Below are 20,614 nucleotides of genomic sequence, written 5' to 3'. Positions count from 1 at the left end.
GTCTGGTACCCAAGGCATTGGGCTGTGGGCCCTTTATTTTCTGTCCCTTCTACCCCCATGAGTCACACAGCAGCTGCTGGGCTGGGCTGGGCAGAAGCCCTTGAGCTGCCATGGGATTGGTCCTGGGCGTGGCCAGCCCAGACCTCATCTGACTGCCCATTCTGTTCTCCTGAGCTGCTGGGAGATGAAGGGCTGCCAGACTTGCATCAAGCCAAGCAGGGAGGCTTGGAGCAGAGCCCTGGCCGCTCATTCTGAGGATTAGATCCGCTCCCTGAAGGCTCCAGTACTGGTCCCCCTGGCAACAACAGCCCAAGCAGAATTAGTTTTTATCACTCAGCCCTGCCAACACCTCCCATCGCCAGGTATTTCAGCCTGGCCTTGTGCTGAGACCGTCCCTCAGCCTGGATCTGAAGTTGAGAAGGCAAAATTGGATTTGATATTAAGGTACCATAATACCACCAGACCCAGATCAGGTGGTACTTGACTCTTCAAACCAGACTTGGCCACAGGGTCCAGCCCCCTAATGCCATTTCCACCCCATTCTCTCTTACCAGCCCTGCCAGTCAGTTTTCTGGCTGGAAATCACTCAAGTAAAATGGGTGTGTCCTAGGGCAAACCAAGGTCAATGTGGCCTTTACAGCCCAGGCCTGTCTCTAGATTCCCACCTCACTGTCCCCTCTGTCACTGGAAGACTGGAGCAAGAAGAGGACAATCCATTGATTGTCCCAGCATGAGGCAGGAGGGGGACGGGGGAGGAAGGCGCTGGGCTGGGCTCTACTCCAGCCACCGCCTGGTTCACGGGTGACCTTGAGCAAGCCCGTCTACGAAAGGCTAGATCTGATCATGGTTGGACAGGTTAGGAAACACTGGGTTAGAGGTAATATTCTGAGATCCTTTCTGCCTCATACGTTCTAGAATGAGATGCCTCTCTTCGTGGACCTGGGGGAAGGATAAATGAGTTGGAGCTGGACTTTCGATCTTTGAGTGTCCCTGAGCAGTTCTCAGTCCCTGGGGAGGCGTGGGATGAGGTGGGGTAGGGACCTAGTTGACTCAGCTCCAACGTGGGGACAGCAGCTACAGTCCAGCCAAGCAGAAAACCCTGGCGCTGGAGACGTGCGTCAGAGCAGGCTTTGGGGGAAAGGCTAATTCTCAGCTCTCTGCTTCAGGGCCAGCCCTGTGAGGCCAGGCCTAGGTGGAAGGTGGGGCCAAGGTGCCTGCCCTGTCACCGCAGGGAGGCAGTCCCGAGAACACACAGGCCTGGCTCGGGGGAGGGTCATCACTTCAGCTGCTGGCGGGTTTGGGGGGTGGGGAGGCTGAGCTCTGATTCCCCAGAGAGACAGGAGGGGCAGCACTGGAGGGTGTGCCAAACAGAAAAAACAGGGCTGGAAACCTCTCTGAGCACTGTCCATGGGGGACCTCAGGAGGAAGTGGGATTGGGACAAAAAGACAGAAAGCTCCTGGAGGGTATTCCCCACACTGTATTGTTACTGTCTCTGCTCTGTGAGCGCAATGTCTAATCTGCCTTAGTCACCATCAGAGCCAGGGCCCGGCAGCGGTGGGCCCCCTGTTGGCATGAACGAGGAAGTGCTGTCAAAGCCAGAGTTGGGGCTAGGGCCAGCTAAACAGTGTCTTTGGCAGGGAGGGGAGTGGGAGAAGTACCGAGGGAGGAGTGAGACCTTTGACTTCCTGACCATGTGGCTCAAGAGCTAAGAGTGGCCTGGCCAGCACCTGCAGGAGGCACTCTGGGAGCTGAGCCAGACTTGAGGTGCGAACACGCTACTCAAGAGGGAAGAGGCAGGCCTGGTTAGCTGGAGCCTTCCTACCCTCCTGGAGGAAGGGGCAGAGAGGTGTTCCTGCTCATTTATTTCCATAGAGCCCCTCGGTCAAAAAACCTATCCCCACTTCTAGATTCTTTGGGGCGAGGAAGAAGCCAGCTGTCTGTGGAGCGGCAGCCCAGCCGGGTCTCAGCCTCCAGCATGATTCTCCGGAGGGCAGTGCCACCAGCAGTGGGCTGAGCACCAGGAGGCCAGGTCTGCCACTGGGCTGGCACCTGGGCTGCCACTCATGGCTTAGAAAATGGTACATCATCTGACTCCTCTGTAAAACAGAGATAACACCGGGTAACGTAAAATGGCTCTGATGATTGCGGAGACCATGGAGCAGGGTGCCGGGGAGCTGGTAAAGGGGGGTGAGGGGTTTGTATTTCAGAGCCTGGCTACTTAAAGTGTCATTTCTTGACCACCATCATGGGCTCACCTGGGAATCAAAAAATGCAGAAGTCCAGGCCCCACCCCAGGTCACCTGAATGGAATTGTAACAAAATTCCCAGGTGGTTTGAATGTACCCCCTGCCCTTCCTCAGGACACTGCCTCCTCCTAAGGAGCTGCAGGCTCTGCCCAGGCTACTGCTGGGAGGGGCTGGGGAGGCCAGCTGAGCCAGGGTGGGCAGGAGCCTGAGGCACAGCACCAAGGCATGGGAGGGTGGCTGGCAGCCCTTTGAGACATGGCCGCCCCTGCCCAGGCCCGAGCAGGGAGTGCCATGACCTGTGAGTGCTTCAAACCCAGCCGTAGCTGCAAAGCAGCCAGAGGAGGGGCTGGCTCAGCCCAATCCAGACCCAGGATGTGGTGAGAGAGGCTGTGCCTCAGGGAGGCTAGGAGGGGACTTGGGACCAGACCAGGTCAGCTAAGGACACTGAGTGATTTCAGGGCAAGGCCACAGGGTGGCAGGAAGTGGTGAACCTGGGGACCAGCACAGTGTAGGTGGAGAGCCACCAGTGGACTTTATCCCTGCTGGTTCCCAGGCCCAGGCCGCTGGGCTGGGAGGGCTGGGCATTGCCTTAATTCCTGTCAGAGGCTGCCTGACATCCCCTACTCAAGCTGGCTGATGTCAGGGCAGGAGAGGGGGTTGTGTGCAGCAAACCCTCGCTCTTCAGTGTCTCCAGAACTGATCTGTGACCCTCCCACACCTGAGACAGAGAACCTGGTGGCAGGGCTTAAGGGTGGTCTAACCCTTACCCAATGCCTCGCTTCCCCTTCTGGATACTGAGGAAGCTGGGTTTGAGGTGGCCCATGGGGGTCTGGGAGAGGGAGAGCCATTTCCTGAGAAGGGCCCAGGCTGTCTCAGCCCAGGGAGGCCGGTGTGCGGAGCTGCTCCTTCCAGGGAGACCATGGAAATGGGGGTCACAGCAGGACGTGGGGACTAGGGACTGGTTAAGTTGGGCCCATGGGTGTAACACCCTCCAAACTGGTGTCAGAGCCTGCAGACGAGTCCCGGGAGGAGCGGCCCTGCAGGAAGCGGATGATCTTCTCAATGGTGGCCTCCTGGTACTCGTGGGACCACCTGTGGGCACAGAGACCGGCGGGTCAGAGGGCCGGGAAGAGGGAACTGCTGGCTGGGTGCCTGTGTACCCACCACCCCCTTCTCACTTGATGCCGTTGAAGCTGAGCACGGCCTGCATGTCCTCGGGCAGGGCCTGCGGTTCTGGCCACTCGAAGCCATCGATGACGGGCACAATGTTCTTGCCACAGCTCAAAGCCGTCACGATCTCCTGGAGAAAGGAGGGAGGAGGAAGAGATCAGGGTCCCCTCAAGTCCACCTGACTTCTCGCTCGCCCTTTGTGGTAGAATAAACAGTATTTGGTCTTTGTCCTCAGTTCTTAGCACAGAGCTCTTCTAACCTCCAGATACCTGGGAGAAGGTGCCTAGATAGCTTCAGGATGGGGACTGGTGGGAGGGGGGGGAGTCAAGGTCTGATTAGAGGGTTGGAACTTACAGCTCCCTTGCCCCAACACACCCCCAGGGAGGGGAGGGGGGATGGAGATTGAGTTCATTCACCAACAGCCAATGACTTAATCATAGCCACATAATAAAACCTCCATCAGAGCCCCTAAACATGGGTTGAGCACATCTAGGTGCTGGGAGAGCGTCCTGGAGAGGACGCGGGAGCTCTGGGCCTCGCCTGCCTGCGTCCCCACCCCCTACCTCGCCCTCATATCCTTTATAAAAATCCAGTAGGTAAAGTGCTTTCCTGAGCTCTTCACATCATTTTAGAAAATTATTGAACCTGGTGTGGAGAGTCATGGGAACCCCTGAGTTTGTAGCCAAGTCAGAAGTGTGGGTAGCCTGGGAACCTGGGACTTTCGACTGGCATCTGAAGTGAGGGCAGACTTGTGGGACAGAGCCCTTCTACCTGCAGAGTCTGACACTCCCTGTGGGTAGTTAGTATCAGAATTGAATTGAATTGTGGGACACCCAATTGGTGGTGAGTTGGAGAACTGGTTATTGGTGTGGGAATAAACCCACACAATTTGGTGTCAGAAGAAAAACATCACAGCCCCCTGCATCCAAATCAATCCATCACAAGCCCTGCAAAGCATGCTCGTTTTTCTTTCTTACTTTTCAAATCCACCCGTTTTCCTCTCCCTGTACCCCACCACTCCCCTGCTCCATCCTCCTCGCTCATCCTCATCCTCCTCCAGGTCTGTTCGCATCCATTTCTTGCTCCCTTCTGATTTGCTCTCTATGTTGCCCCTTCACCCAGCTACTCTGCAAAATGCAAATTTGAGCATGTCACTCCTTACTTAAAACTCCCCAGGACTTTACATGGCTCAGAAAAGAAGTTCAAACTCCTTCATGTCTGAAGGTCGTGCGTGGCTGGCCACAGCTCACTTCTCAAACTCCATGTCTGCACTGTCCTCCCGGCTACACAGACCTTGCAGTCCCTTAGATTTGCCCTCCTCCCTCCCTGCACAGGGCCTTTGCACATGCTGTTTCCTCTGTCTGGAATGCTCTTCCCTGCCTCTTCACTGTATTAATGCCGACTCATTTTTCTGATCTGCAGCCAGGGAAGTCTTCCCTCACTTTCCTGACCAGGTCAGATTCCCCTATTATAGGCTCTCATAGCTTCTGCAGCACATGCTAGAGTTGCAAACTTAAGTTAATTAATGAGTAATTTACTTAATATCTGTCTTCCCTAGCAGATAAAAGGGCAGGGATGAGGTTATATCTCAGTATCTCCCGCAAAGCCATGCCCATAGTCAACCCTTGCTTAATACTTAATGGATGGCTGGATGAATAAATGAATGATACAACATAGCATAGCAGTTAGGGAGCGTACTCTAGAATTATCAGATCTGGGTTCACATTGAGTCTACCACACAGACTTTGTGACCTGAGGCAAAAACAGCTGGCTCTCAAAGCCTCTGTTTTCTCATATATAAAATAGGGTTGCCCTGACCCGTGTGCTCAGTGGTTAGAGCAGGGGTGGGCAAACTTTTTGACTCGAGGGCCACAATGGGTTCTTAAACTGGACCGGAGGGCCGGAACAAAAGCATGGATGGAGTGTTTGTGTGAACTAATATAAATTCAAAGTAAACATCATTACATAAAAGGGTACGGTCTTTTTTTTTTTTTTTTTAGTTTTATTCATTTCAAATGGGCCGGATCCGGCCCGTGGGCCGTAGTTTGCCCACGGCTGGGTTAGAATGTCAGCCCACACACCAAAGGATTGCGGGTTCAATTCCTGGTCAAGGGTAGTACCTGGGTTGCAGGATCCCTAGTTCCACACATGGAGCTTGTGCGGAAGGCAACCCATCGGTGTGTTTCTCTCACATCGATGTCTCTCTCTCACTCCCCCTCCCTTCCACTCTCTAAAAATCAATGGAAAAATATCCTCAGGTGAGGATTAACAACAACAAAAGAGGGTTAATGACAGTCCCTATCTTGTAGGATCACCGGAAGGAATAACTACCATATCCCATGGCAAGTGGTTAGAACAGCTCCCAGCATGTAGTGCGCTTAATAAATAATAAATGCTATTATTTCCTCCTCGGTAAAGGGGATAACAAGCCTACTTCACAAGGTTGCTCTGAGAATATTACTTACTATTAATGGGTGCTCTGGTAAGTGCTTATTGGATGGGTTTTTCCCTTTGAAAAGGGAACCACAGGGATTGGATTTCCCTGAGTGCAGTTCACTTGTGGTTTTCCATATTGATTACCCACCAAATGCGGCTTCGGGGAAAGGAGTCTTAAAACCAAAGGCAATTAAGCTCTAAAAACTACCAAGGAGCGATGATGGAGCCTTTGTTACTGGTCCAAGGCAAAGGCTCCCACCTCCTGCCTCCCGCCGCCCTCCTCCCTCCTCCCTCCTCCCTCCTCCCTCCTTGCAGTCTGCTGGGTGCCAAGACCCTTGAGCACAGCCTTCCTGGGAAAGTCCCTGCTTAACTTCAACCCTGACCGACTCCTGGGGAACCTCTCCATTGCACAAATGAGAAGAAGGTTTGTGTTCTTAATTCCTTTGTGCCTCTCACTCTGCTCCCCTGCCCTCTTCCCTCCTGGAGGTTATATTTCAAAGTGTTTTCATCTCTCTCTGACCCTCGCAACAATCCTACAAAGTGAATAGGACAGGTAAGTTACCCCCATTTTGTAGATGAGAGGCATGGGTCCAGAGAGCCTAAGTGACTTGCTGGAGTCCTGTTACAGTCGGAGCTGTGACTCCTGACTTCCAGCTGGGCCATGGAGGTTGCTGGGATGTGCAGATGAGAAGGAACAGGAGACCCTTGTCCCTGGGCCACAGAGAGGGACCAGAGAGGCCAGCACCTACCTTGTGCACCCAGTCCTTGCAGTCATGGTCCTGCATGCACTTGTCCAGGGCCCCGGCTGACAGCACCAGCACAAAGTTGCGGGCACCCATGACACTCTGGATGAGCTTGTCCTCAAACTTGCCGGCTTCCAGTTTCTCCACATCAATGAAGACATTGAAGCCATGCAGCTGCAGGTGCACCTTCAGGAGGCTGCGAAGAGGCCATTTGTCACTGTGCTGGCCTCACCCAAAGGCCTGAGGCTGCCTGCCTGCCCCCTCCTCCTCACCTGGCCAGCTGGGAGCCTGAGCTCCGGCGGTAGCTGATGAAGACATCCGGAATGTCCCCACTCGGCTTGCAGGCAGTGCAGGGCAGAGGGGAGTGTAGCATTTCTGAGGGGGACAGGAGACAGCTTGGTGAGGGTGGCCCCTCACCATTACTCATAATAAGGTACATCGTCCCTTGGGGTCTACAGGAAGGAAGGCCGCTAACTCTTGGTGAGTCCCTCTCAGGAGGCAGGCGTGGTGTTTTAGGGACATTGAAATGCGCCTCCAGCCCCGCCCTCTCTCTGGAGCTCCAGACCTGCATAGCCAGCTGCCCACAGGCACTCCAAACCCAACACATCCTAAATCCTTCCTCCTAGTTTCCCACCAGAGACCTGGGTGTCAGCCTCAACTCCTGCCTCTCACCCATTCACTCAACCATGTTTACTAAGCGCTCACTGTGTGCCAGGCCCCAGTCTTAGTGCTTGGGGTACAGCAGTGAGCAGAACCAACAAACCCTGCCCTCATGGGGCTGATGTCCAGTGCTCAGCGCCAGGCACCATGCTCTGTGGCTTCTTCCTACTAAACAACTAGACTCCAGCCTCAGGGCCCTCCTTATGTCCCCCAACTCTAGCCCTCTCAGTGGTCTCCCCAAATCCACACTCGCCCAGGCTAATCTGTTGCACAGCTACCAAAGGGATCTTTCTAAAATCCAAGTCTGAGCATGTCATTGCTCCCTACTCCCTGTAAAAGAAAGATCTGTAAGCTATTTTTCCCCTGTAGGATCCTTTATAAAAAAATGATTCTTAAGGGTTTCCTGAGAGCTGCAAAGTAAAAATGACCAAATTTGACCTGCTTTGGTTGAAGCAAAAGCATGGGACAAAGCTCAGTAAGTACTTGCTGAATGAATACATGAATGAAAAGAATCCATCCTATATAATAAAAGGGTAATATGCAAATCGACCAAACGGTGGAACGACTGGTCGGTATGACGTACACTGACCACCAGGGGGCAGACACTCAATGCAGGAGCTATCCCTGGTGATCAGTGCACTCCCACAGGGGGACAAGCCCAGCTGATGGCTGGTGCAGTGGTGGTGGTGGGAGCCTCTCCTGCCTCTGCAGCAGCGCTAAGGATGTCCAAGTGGTGACTTAGGCCCGCTCCCTGAGGGCTCCCGGACTGCTAAAGGGTGCACGCAGGCTGGGCTGAGTCCCCCATGCCCCGAGTGCACAAATGTCATGCACCGGGCCTCTAGTCTTCTCATAATATTCAGACTTAACATCCACAGACAACTTTTATCTGTTTATGAAGCAGGAAGGAAGGGTTTCAAATCCTAATTCTGTTATTTAATGGCTTTTAAACATTGGAAAATATTTTTAAATTCTTTATATCTTAGTTTTATCATCTTTAAAATTAACATCCTTGATGGAAATATTCTTTATCTCTGATTATGATGGTATTTACACAGGAGTAGGCATGCTTCCAAACTCTTCAAACTGGACACTCTTAAGTTAAATTATACTTCTTTCATTCTTTAAACAGTTTTAAAAGTTGATTGAAAAAATAACACCCACTTCATCAAATGGATGTAGAGATTAATGAGACAATGACTGTTCAAAACTTAAGCTCAGTTGGCTTGGCTCAGTGGTTGGGTCAACCTATGAACCAGGAGGTCACGGTTCAATTTCTGGTCAGGGCACATGCCTAGGTTGCAGGCTCGATCCCCAGTACAATCAATGATTGTCTCTCATCAATGATGTTTCTATCTTTCTCTCCCTCTCCCTTCCTCTCTGAAATCAATAAAAAAAAAAATTTTTTTAAACTTAATACAGGACCTGGCATATAGTAATTGACAATAAAGATTAGCTAAATAGTAAATTAGTAAATTAAATAGTAAATAAAGAGGGTTGCTAAAGCCCTCATGACCTCCCTAAAGTACCTCCAGAACCCATACTGTGCAAGTTGTTGTCTAATAGAATAAGCCACCTGTCTTCCCACCCATATCTCACATATGGACTCCCCATGCTCTGTCTCACCTGCACATGCGGCTCCCTCTGTCCTGCTGCTGCTACCCCGACCCCCACCCACCCAGTATATCCTTTAAGACCTGGTCAGACATCCTCTAAATGCCTAGACCTGGGTCGACAGGGCATCCCTCCTGCTGTGGTCACCCCCCTTTTATATGCCTGCCTTCCTCCTACCCACAGCAGACTGGGAACTTCTTGAGGGCAAAGTGCAACACATTCATCCTCGCATCTTCAGAATCCAGTCTGGCACAGCGTCTGACTCCGGGGCCCCACCACATGTCTCCCCTCGCCTCTCCAGGGATGGAGATGGGACAGGGGCGGGTCTCACGCGGGCAGGCTGACCTCTGGCGGCCATGAGGATGCGCATGCGGTGCACGCCCAGGCGGATGCCGCAGTCCTCTAGCAGCTGCTGCTCGGACACGCGGTGCAGCAGGGAGCGGTCCAGGCCGCAGCTGACCAGGCCGTACGTGTACTGGCGGAAGCGCGGGTCCAGGCTGCCCAGCCAGTCAGCCAGGTTGCTGCGGTCACACGTAGCGTAGTTGGCGAAGGTCTTGAGCTCCCTGAGTTCCCTAAAGAATCTGCACCCCAGGGAGGAGAGGTCACTGAAGTCCTGACTCAGACCCGCTAGTGGCCGAGGGGGTGTTTAGAGTGGGCGGGGGGCGGGAGGCAGGCAGGAGGCTCCATACCTCTTGCGGGTGATGCTGGATATCATGCCCAGGTCCGTCTGGAGCTCCTCTTCCGTGAGCCGCAGAAGCAAGTCCCCATCTACCTGCTGCTCCTGGGGTGGAGTCGGAGGTAAGAAAGAAGGAAGGGCTCCCCATCTCAGCCCTGAACCCCCAAGCACAAGATGCAAGGGGAGGGAACTGGAGACGGGGGTAGGGGAAGAGGATAAGACCCCGATTAGAGCCAAGTGACCCTGAAAATTGCTGAGTACAGGCTCTCCACCCCAAAAAGGCTGTGCTGGCACCTCGGGCCTGCGGGACAGGAGGGGGCAAGGTCGCCTGTGCGCATGGCGCCCCAGGGGCCACGCGTCCTTGGGGATGCACAGGCTCTGACTCCGGGAGGCAGCCCTATGCGCCGCTATACCCGGAAGCGTTCGCAGTACTGGGAGAAGCCGATCTGCTGCAGCCACGTCTGGACCTCGGCCTCCTTCCAGCTGGGCACGCAGGGCAGGATGGGCCTCGGCACCTCCTCGCCCAGCAGGCGCAGCGCACGCTTGGCCAGCGCTGAGGTGGTGCCATTGGTGGAGTAGGAAACCAGGCGTTTCAGGCTCTGGGTGGCACCGATGTCACTGAATACCTAGGGAGAGGTGAGGAGAGGGTGCCTTGTACCCACCAACTTTCCAGCCAGCCACCCCCAAATGTGCCCAGCTTCTTCTCACTGTTGAAAGTCCCACCGTCTGCCCTAGCCCTGCCTTCATCCAATAATCATGGAGCCTGAACTCCTCCTCCTGAAGCGCTCTCAAAGCTCTTGACTCCGTGTCTCCCCTCCACAGCTTCCGTCTGTCCTGCGGATAAAGTCTGAGCTCTCAATATGGCGGCCAGGCCTGGCACAGTGCAGCCTCTGTCCACGACTCCAGCTCACCTCCCCTTTCACCAGCCCACACTTGTCTGACACCCCCCACAAAGGTTCTCCCACCTCTGGCCTTGGCCCAAGGTGTTCCCAGGCCCTTGGTTCCTCCAGCCTGTTTGGGGGAGTCCTATTCATCCATTGGTATCCAAATCGATTCCTCCCCCAGTTTGGCCCGCATCTCCAGTTTGACCTTGTACCACACTCTGAATGCCACTGTCATTAGTTGATAATGCAACTGCCACTGGGTGATAAGCTGAGGTCATGTCTTAGTCACCCCAGGAGTCCTGTGCCTGGCACATTGCAGGCCACAGAGTGGGGGCTTACTATGTCTTTACTGAACTGCACTCACTAGCTTGGCTGGGAAAGGGTGGTCATAGCTGCTGCCCAATACTTCCCTACTCCAACTCCCCTCAAGGCTCTTCTCCCAAAGCAAAATGACCCGCTCTATAAAGCCAGTCCTCCCATGGCCCATCTCTGGAGCAGGCACAGAGAGGAGAATCAGAAACTCCTAGAACACTGGACCTTGGAGGAGGCCTCAGAGACCCCCTAACACCAAGCATCTCCTTGATCTGTGAGGACACACACAATGCATGACAATCATCTGAGAGACACACTCCTCTGAGCAGCCCCAGGTGACAGTTGTGGTACAGACAGGGTGGTTCATGTGGTGTGCTCCGCTCCCTGTGCACCAGCTGTCACCAACCCCCCAAATTCCCAAAGGAACAGAAAGTAGGGAGGGTGACACTATAGGGATAATCTTGATTCTGTAATATTTTAAAAAATAAAATTTCAAACTTTTGATAATTTAACTATTACTAGTCCCATATCCAGGGTAAGAACTACTGCTGTGGTCCGTCCACTCCTTCAATTTTCCAGAGGATAAAAATGAGACACAGAAAGGCCCCGAGAAGGGAAGCCAGATATCCACGGTCACACAGCAAGTTAGAGAAGAGGGCAAAGGTTTCAGATCAGGCCCTGGACACGGGGACCTATGGGGACTCCGGTGGGAGTTCTCTGGCGGACACACTGACAACCTGCTCCTCTGTCTCTACACTCCCTTCCTTCCTGGACTCCAGACCCAAATGACAAAATGGCCCACGGGAGCTCTCTACCTGCTCATCTCTCATGCACCTCCGATCCGATCTGTCCCAGTGAACTCACTTTCTGACCCTCCGGGACTCCAGCCTGCCTCTCACACGGTTCACCTTATTTCAGTACCTGGTGCCACCATCCACTGGGTCGCCTATGTCCAAAGTCAGGAGTCACCCTCAGCTCCTCCCTCTCCTTCACCCGGCCACCCACTGAGTCCTAATTCTAGCTCTTCAGCACCTCTGGAATCTGCCTACTTCTCTCTGCCTCTCTCTGGACTAGTCCTGACCCCCACCATCCCAACTGCACCCCTGCCATGGCTTCCTACCTGGCCCCCTTTCCTCCAACCTCACCCTTGCCAATCCCATCTCCAGGCAGCACCTGGGTAATCTTTATAAAACACGTGTCCCACTGCTTAAAACCTTGGTCTTGCCTTCAAGACCAGAATAACTGGTTCCTCATCCTTCTCCTTGCTTTGGGAAGCCTTCCCAAATGCTGTCGAACACCCGATCCTCACTCCACCCGCATCCGCACCTTGGTCTTGCCCTGCAGACTCTTGATGGCAGCTTCCGCGCACAGATAGAACGCCCCGATGCACTGGGCCTCCAAACGCGAGGAGTCGAGCAGCGGCACGAGGCGCTGCAGGTCGTCGGGCCCGCGGCCCTGGCTGGTGTCGCTGGCGTCCACCAGGCAGCGGGCGAAGCGGCCGGGGTCCAGGGAGGCCACGAGCGGCTCCACGAGCTCCAGCGTGCCGGAGCGCTCCACCTCGCGCTCCACCTCCTTGTTGGTCGCCAGCACCGCCACCGCGAGGCAGGCGTGCAGCCGCAGCAGCTCGTCCTCTTTGGAGAAGGCGAGAGGGAAGAGCCACTCGGCGGCGCGCTTCTCCACCATGCGGCGCTGCGCCGCCTGGCCCCCGTGCAGGGCGCAGTTGCCCAGCGCCAGCGCGCAGTGGCGGAGTAGCGCCGTGTCTGTGCGGCGGCACCAGTACAGCACCGCATCCAGGCCGCCGGCCGCCACCAGCCGCTGGCACGTCTCCTCCGAGTGCTTGAACATGTGCTCCAAGATGCCGGCCACACTCCGAGCCAGCTCCACCGGCTCGCGTTCCTTTGCCAGGTTCAGGATGACGCCCAGCCCGATGCGCGCCACGCGGTCCCTGCCGGAAGAAAGTGGAGGGGACGGTGGAGTTGCCGTGTCTGGCTTGCCCCCTGGTCACTAGTATATTCTGTGGACCTCATATAAGACATGAGGGAGAGCATTATTCTCCCTGCCTCCCCACCCCCACCCCCACCCCCCACCTCTTGCCTGGGAGGACCAGACTTCTCTGATTATAAGGATGCTTTCTCCTGGCCTCACCCATTCCCTTTCCTATACCCTCCCTTGGAGAAGCTGTATGGGTCCTGATTAAGAAACCTAGCTCTGGAGCAGATCCCCTGGGTCCTGCTTTCAAATTCTTTGCCATTTTCTAGTTGCGAGACCCTGGGTACCTCCCTTTATCTTTCTACCTTAGTGTCCTCATCTCATAAATAGGATTATAAATACCTACTCTATAGGTTTATGATGAGAATGAATGTGATAATCCGTGTAAAGTGCTTGCCACAGTGCCTGGCACATAGGAAAGACTCAATGTTAACTTATCATCATTTGAAGTGTCACTTGAAGCACACCACTTCTGGCCTTGCCTTCAAACTTCTCTTCAGTCCATGCTGCATGACTGAGTGTATTTATTCATTCATTCAACAGACATGTATTGAGAACCTACTGCGTGCCAAGCACTGAGCTAGTGGCTGAAGTTAAACAGTGACTAAGAGTGACTCAGCTAATATGGAGACAAACAGTAAGCAAGTAAACAGGGAATGAACAGGATAACAGTGATATGGCCAGAATGATAGCAAAACCAGGTGACATAAGGGAGAGTGCTTGGGTGCAGGGATATGTCTGAGGAGATGCCATCTGAGGGTTAAATGTCCAGAAAGCCCTACCTGCAAGTATCTGGGAGAACATAATAGGCAGAGAGGACAGCCACAACAAAAGCCCTGAGGGCTGATGAGCCTGACATATTTGAAGAATAGAAAGCCAGAGATATTTGCAGTGTCTAAAACCAACAAGGAAAAATACAAAACCAACAAGGGATTCATATATAATCTATACAAGTAAATATAAGTAAATATTCGAATCCACAAGAAAAAGGCGACAAATCCAATAGAAAACGGGCAAACGACACAAACGAGCAACTTACAAAAGAGGAAATCCAAAATGCTGACAAAGAGATGCTCTAACTCATTATTAATCAGAGAAGTGAAAATGAAAACAGCAATGACTTTACACCTATTAGCCAGGCAAAAAGCAGAAGCTGGGCAACACGAAAGATTAGTGAAGTGTGGGGCCATGAACACCCTGAAGCCCTGTGGGTGGAGATACAGTCTAGGACAGTCCATTTGGGGAGCAGGCTGGGATGAGTGGATGAAATTAAGGTGATACACACCGAATGGACCAGAAATTGGGGCTCTTAGATTTCTATTTCAAAGAGATTGTAACACAGATCCACAAAAGGACATAGCCAAGTTCATGCTCTGCCTTTTTATCTGTGGTGGGGGGAACTGGGGACAGTCCAGTATCAAGCCTGGGAGAGTGGAGAGATAATATGGGCAGGTACCCAGTCTGGAGGACCCTGGAGCAGTTACAAGTAACTGAGCAGATGATAACATAGCAACATGAAGGATTTTAACATAACACTGAGTGGGAGAAAGTAAGAAATGGAATATAATTCAACACAATTTGTGAAAATTAAAAATGTATGCACAAAACAAGAACAAAGATTTTACCAGAATACAGATAGGAAGATATGTAGTATATGTTGAATGGCTGCCCATGGGATTAAGTCAGAAAGATGGTGGGGACATTAGTCAAGACAAGGGGAACTTCTGGTCAAGATGGCAGCATAGGATCAACCAAAGGACTTATGTGCATGCATATGAGCAAAACAAATGGACACAGACTGTAGGGGGGTGAGGGCTTGTGCTTGGGGGAGAGGGTGGCAGGGGAGAGGTCCATGGTGGGAAAAAGGAGACTCATGTAATACTTTAAACAATAAAGAATTTTTAAAAAAACTAACATAATAGACTGAAGGAAAATAAAAGATGGCAGCATAGGAAAACATGGTGGTACTCCCCTCATCTCAAAACCACATCAAAATTATGTACAACTAAACTACAGAACAACCATCATTCAGAACCACCTGAAAGCAAGCTGAATTAAAGTCCTACAGCTAGGGAATTAAAGAAGGTGACACATCGAGACTGGTAGGTGGAGTGGAGACAAGTATGAGCTGGTCCCACACCCATGTGTATCAGGTGAAAATAGGGAGGAATATCTCGGCTGTGGAGGTACTCCATGAGGAGTGAGGTGTCCCAGCTCCACACTAGACTCCCCAGCTCAGGGCTCCAGTGCTGGGAAGAGAAGACCCTATAATTTCTGGCTGTAAAAACCAGTGGACATTGAGGTTGAGGGAGACAGAGGCTGTTGGAGTCCCAAGCAGTTCCTCTTTAAGTGCACAGACTAACTTGAACTCACTTCTTGTGAGCTCCAACATGGGGGTTGAGGGGTAGCAGCTTGAAAGGCACCAGAGACAAATGGAACTGAATTGACCAGCATCAGGGCTGGGGGTGCAGCTTTCTCCCAGGCAGACGTCATTGTTCCTTTGATGAGCCCTCCCTCCACAGAGCCATATCTGAGACCCCATTAACCTGATTCCCTGAGGCTCTGCCCTACCCAATTTTCAGGCCCACCCAAGTTGTTTCTGGTGGCTTTTCCATATGATTGGCCTGACCTGGTTCATGCTTCAGACTTTGCTAAAATCTTTGAAACAAGCAGCATCTGGCCTCAGCGAGCCCCATACCTCTCACTAAGTGGCCCTAGGCCCAGCACTAGCAGCAGCCAACCTTGGTTCAGAGCTTGACCTCACTGGGGCACCTCCAAGCCCATCATAAGGAGAAGCCATATGCAGATTGCTTTGTAGCTCATGCCAGGTGGCCCGGGGCAGAATACAGGTGGCGGCTGACTTTGGCCGGTACTTCCCAGGAGGCCCTAGAGCCATCACACCCAGTGGACAGCTTCATACCATGTTGAAGCACCATCCCCCAACCACCTTCACAAGCAACACACTCACAGGGTAGACTCAGAGGGCACCAGAGCCCTGCTTAAGTAAGTCCTGCTCTGTGGGGTGGGCCCTGTACAGCTGATCCTCCATGGTGGTTGAAGGTTGAAGCCAGTCCTTGCAGCTGATCGGCCTGGGGGTAAATCCATCCTATGGACATGCCAACAGCAATCAAGGCTCAACCACAAGAGGAAGCTATATGCAGCCCACACAGAGGGCATACCTTGAGTGTCCAGCTTGGGTGGTTGGGGAGGCTGTGCCACTGGACCCTACAGGGCACTGCTACATTAGGCTACTCGATCTAGCCTGGGAGACGTAGCAGCTCTACCTAACACATAGAAACAAACACAGAGAGGCTGCCAAAATGAGGAGACAAAGAAACATGTCCCAAATGAAAGAACAGACCAAAACTCCAGAAAAAGAACCAAACAAAATGGAGACAAGCAATCTACTAGACGCAGAGTTCAAAGCACTTGTTGTAAGGATGCTCAATGAACTTAGTGAGCACCTCAACAGCATAAATAAAGAACCAATAAGAAATTAAGGACACACTAACTGAAATGAAGAATAATTTACAGGGAATCAACAGTAGAGTAGATGAAGCCAAGAATCAAATCAGCAATGGGAATATAAGGAAACAAAAAACACCCAATCAGAACAGAAAAAAGAGAAAATAATCCAAAAACAAACAAACAAGGATAGTGTAAGGAGCCTTTGGGACAACTTCAAGAACACCAACATTTGCATTGTGGGGGTGCCAGAAGGAGAACAAGAAATGGAAAACCTATTTGAAAAAATGATGACAGAAAACATCTCTAACTTGAAGGTAATAGACATTACAAGTCCGAGATGAATCCAAAGAGGCCCACACCAGGACACATCATAATTAAAATGCAAAAGGTTGGCTTAGCTGGTTTGGCTCAATGGATAGAGTGTCGACCTGAGGACTGAAGGGTCCCGGGTTTGATTGCGGTCAAGGACACATGCCTGGGTTGTGGGCTCGATCCCCAGTAGGGGGCGTGCAGAAGGCAGCCGATCAGTGATTCTCTCTCATCATTGGTGTTTCTATCTCTACCTTCCTCTCTAAAATCAATAAAAATATACATTTTTTAAAAATTAAATAGAATAAAATTCAAAAGGTTAAAGACAACAAGAAGCCCTAGTCTTGGTCGGGTAGTTCGGTTAGTTAGAGCGTAGTCCCAAAACATCAAGGTTGCACTTATCCTGATATTTGAGGTGAGGGAAGCTGACACCTGGGCTCCTGGGAAGTGGGTGTGGCAGCATCTTGGGAAGGAGAGCTGCAGAACTGAGAATGGCAAAAGGTGTGGGGAACTGATGGAAGAGCCCTCTTTAAGAGGAAGTTGGTTGGCAGAGGAAGAACAATATTTCATAAACACACATCATCTGTGTGTCGCTCCGTTCTTTCCCTTCCAGCCTCCTCCAGGCACAGTCCAGAGGAGTAATTAGATTCTACCTTTCTTTGGAAGGACTCTGATCCCCAGCAGGCGCGCTGGGATCTGTCCTTGGTCCTGAAGTGATGCCTGAACCAATGCCTCAACCAGTACGTGGTTTCTTGGGACCAAGGACACTGGTTAGTGTGATGCCTCTCTCAGTAGTTCTGAACCACGTGAGAAATGTTATTTCCAGCCTTAAAAATAGCAGCGCTTTTTGCATCTTGTAGCCCTCCTCTTTCTAGGGTGCTCGCTGCACCCACTCTCCAGGAGTTCTAGTTATAGCTGCCCCATCCCGCATACCAGGCCTACAGGGCACACCCACCAACATGGGCCCACACATCCAGTGAGCACCCACTCTGTTTGCTAGCGCTCTAAATTTATGGTCCATTCCCATAAATTTAGGGCACGTGATGTTAGATGAGAGGTCAATGACTTGCTGAACAAGCAGAACCAAAACTTGGGTTTCCCAATTTATATGTCTTCATTCATGCATTTTTGAAAGTTGCACAATTTCCATCCCCCACAAAGTTATTTTCACTTTTTGAAGATGGCAAGAAAAGCACCACTACCCTATGATCATCACACTTGTGAGAGCTGCATGAACTGAAAGTGACCCTTCCAAACCTGAGGGGCTTGAGAATTCAGGTTGAGCCTGAAGTGTGACATCCTGATCTGCGCTGGCATCAAAGGAGAGAGAACGAGAGTGCTCAGGGGTTTTCATATTTTAGGGGAGACCCCAAGAGGCAGCCAAGAGAGTGGCAGTCGGGCCTCAATTGGACCCCACCTACTCACCTTGACACAACTTGGGAAAGGGGAGAGAACATATACTCTGTCTGGCCCTTGCCTAGCCCTCCACCTCACTTTCCTCTCCCCCCACCCATGCATCTCAGCAGAAAACCTTTTTCCCCCTCCTTCTTTCAGCCCAGCCTGTGGTGAGACCATTTCCTGTTGCCTTCATTGGGAATCCGTGTCTCTTTGCTTGCTGGTCAGGTAGGGTTAGGGGCTGTTTGAAACAGAGAGGAACTCTGCTGAGATACCAGCACCCTCAGTGTCTCAGCAGAAAACCTTCTGATTCCTATCAGCAGCTGCAGGATGAGATCATGCCTGGCCTGTTACATGGACCAAAATGAAGGAGGAAGCAGGAGGGGGATTTGGGATGGCATGAAGAGGGTAAATAACCCTTAGATTGGCACTCATTTCAGCCTGGGGAGAGAGGAATGGGGGGGTCCATTTTCTGAGTATTGTGTTCTCTCCCTCTCTCAGGAGGAGGGAGATGATATAGGAGAGAGAAGGTAGAATAAAAAGGCATTCCGGCTTGTGGGGAGGAGGGCTATTGGTTTAGGGGAGCATTGGCAATAGGATCCTATTTCCATCCTCAGAATCAGGGACAAGTTCCTGTTCTACCATTCCCCCTCTCCCTGTCTCGTTCCTCACCTCACCAGCCCCGGGAGTGAATCCTGGCTGCACCATTATTTCACTGCATGACGCTGGGCGAGTCACTAAACTTTCCCATCAGTTTTCTCATTCATAAAATGGATATGTTGATCCCCACCAGGGATGTAGTAGGGTGAGGCAGGGAAGGAAGGCACAGTGCAAGGCACACGGGCGACCCAGGCACCCCACAGCCCTTGCTGCCCCACACCACGCGGCGCTCTCCCCAGCCAGGCACCCTCACCGATTCTCAGCCACCAGGATCTGCTCCAGCAGGCGTGCGGCCTGCACGCGCGTCTCCAGCTCCGTCGCCTGCAGCAGCCGCAGCAGCAGGTCGAGGCCGCCGTCCAGGCGGATGGCGTCGCACAGACCCTGGGCTACCTCGCGGCCCACGGCCGGCAGCTGCCAGGCCTCCTCTACCAGATGGAAGACCTCCGCCAAGCCGACGCCGACAGCCCGCGCACTACCCGCCAGCTTCAGCGCCGTCAGCGCCTGCTGCAGCTCGGGCAGCGCACGCTCCAGGGCGCCCTGCACCTCGGTGCCCACCCCAGGCGACACCTCGCGCGGCCCGCGGCCGCCTGCGACCCACCATGGCCCCGCGCTGCCGCTCCCGTCCGGCCCCGGCACCACCAGCCGGTCGGCGCCCGACTGTGGGCCTGACATGGCGAAGAATCGGCACAGCTTGTAGGCGGAGAGGAGCAGCGTCAGGACCATGGGCGCGGGGCTGCAGAGGGCATCCCTGGCCTGGAGGGGCGGGACCTAGCGGAGCGGAGCGCCCCGGACCTTGGGAAAAAGGGGACCCGAGAGGAGGTCAGGGGGAAGAAGATGCAGGAGGGAGGGATGGAGAGCAGGGTACCAGGCAAGGGCGCTGGCCAGTAATTTGGGAGAGGGAAGGACAGGATCTAGGACGAAGCGTTTGGGAAAGGGAATGCAGGCCCAGATACAGGGGATGGACGGGAGGAGGGAGCTGAAAAGCGAGGGGCGGACCCAAACGCCGGAGGGTGCAGGCAGCAGCCACCAGAACAATGCGCGGCTCCAGCTCCGGCTTGGCTGGCAGAGGTGCTCTCAGCAGCCACGCCCCTGAGAAGCCGGACCCAGAGCCGACGCCCCGCCTCTGGGTCTCGCGGGGCTCCGCCCCTGCCTCCTGCGTAGCTCCACCCTCAAGTCCTGCCCCGCCCCGCCCCGCCCACGCCCTCGCCAGACCTCTCCCCCCTCGTGGCATCCCCCCCCCCCCCGCCTCCCCTCCGCCCCCCACTCCTCCCCCGGGTGTAGGGGCAGCGGGTGGAGAGCGAGAAGACTGCCTCGGTTTTAACCGTGACACTGGTCATGTGAAGGCAAGCAGCATCCTTGTGTGTCCCCTCCCCCCTACTTGTAGTTAAAGCGATCATAATAACTCTAGAGGCGGTTTATGCCTGTTTCTCAATTCAGCCTTACAACCTGCCTCTGAGGGAGGAATTAGTGTTCCCATTTAATAGGCGAACCGACTTAGGCCTAAGGAAAAGAGATTGCCCCTAAGTCACACTCCCCTCTGATCAGAGAACAGAAAAAAAAATCAGCTGGAAACTCTCAGGATCACTTCCTGCAGGTGGCGGAGGACTTCAGGAGTTCTGTGGACTCCTGAAAGTGGGCACAGAATCGGGCATTCTGTGCTCGTGGGCATTCTGTGGGTAGAGGGATCCTACTTCTCACGAGAGTCTTAAAGTGGGAGGAAATGGGGGGTGGGGGGGGTGGACCAGATCACTCTTGAGGGTGGGGACAGGGAGTGGCCTGCTCAGGAGCAGTAAATTAGTGGAAGACTCAGGAATCAAATCCAGTCCAAAGGGTTAATAGTCACTCAATTTCCTGTGTTGTGAAGACCAGCTTGGGAAAATCAATGCACCCAAGGGATGAACCCAGAAATGAAACTTTGTTCTTTCCTGATAAAAAGATTTCCCCAGGGTGCTTACCAGCATTCCTCCTCCCCTCCTCACTTCACTGCCCTAAATACACAATGAGTGGGTGTGCCTGATCAAACAGATCATAGATCAATACCATGTATGGAGATT

General features: G+C 52.9%; 1 protein-coding gene across 1 annotated transcript; it reads right to left on the bottom strand.

Moving 5' to 3' along the window:
• Position 1: 1 nt before the first annotated feature.
• Positions 2-19,637, bottom strand: SARM1 (sterile alpha and TIR motif containing 1). Its single transcript, XM_036340794.1, has 9 exons — positions 18,814-19,637; positions 12,066-12,684; positions 9,957-10,169; positions 9,557-9,648; positions 9,213-9,448; positions 6,869-6,971; positions 6,603-6,792; positions 3,426-3,547; positions 2-3,339 (listed from the first exon to the last, which is right to left on the bottom strand). Exons 1-9 carry the CDS (start codon positions 19,281-19,283, stop codon positions 3,210-3,212), a joined length of 2,175 nt encoding a protein of 724 aa, XP_036196687.1. The 5' UTR covers positions 19,284-19,637; the 3' UTR covers positions 2-3,209.
• Positions 19,638-20,614: the final 977 nt, after the last annotated feature.

The sequence above is a fragment of the Myotis myotis genome, unplaced genomic scaffold (assembly GCF_014108235.1).
Source record: "Myotis myotis isolate mMyoMyo1 unplaced genomic scaffold, mMyoMyo1.p scaffold_m19_p_17, whole genome shotgun sequence".
NCBI lineage: Eukaryota > Metazoa > Chordata > Mammalia > Chiroptera > Vespertilionidae > Myotis > Myotis myotis.
The sequence above is the reverse complement of the archived record's forward strand: the minus strand, read 5'-3'. Positions and strand labels throughout refer to the sequence as shown.

Bases quoted from the DNA above. Each gene is read 5' to 3' on its own strand.
- SARM1 (XM_036340794.1), bottom strand. From the start codon at position 19,283: ATGGTCCTGACGCTGCTCCTCTCCGCCTACAAGCTGTGCCGATTCTTC. The intron at 9,649-9,956 runs GTATAGCGGCGC...ACTCCACCCCAG, and splicing joins AGTACTGCGAACGCTTCCGG to GAGCAGCAGGTAGATGGGGA. The intron at 3,340-3,425 runs GTGAGAAGGGGG...CTGTGCCCACAG, and splicing joins CTCAGCTTCAACGGCATCAA to GTGGTCCCACGAGTACCAGG.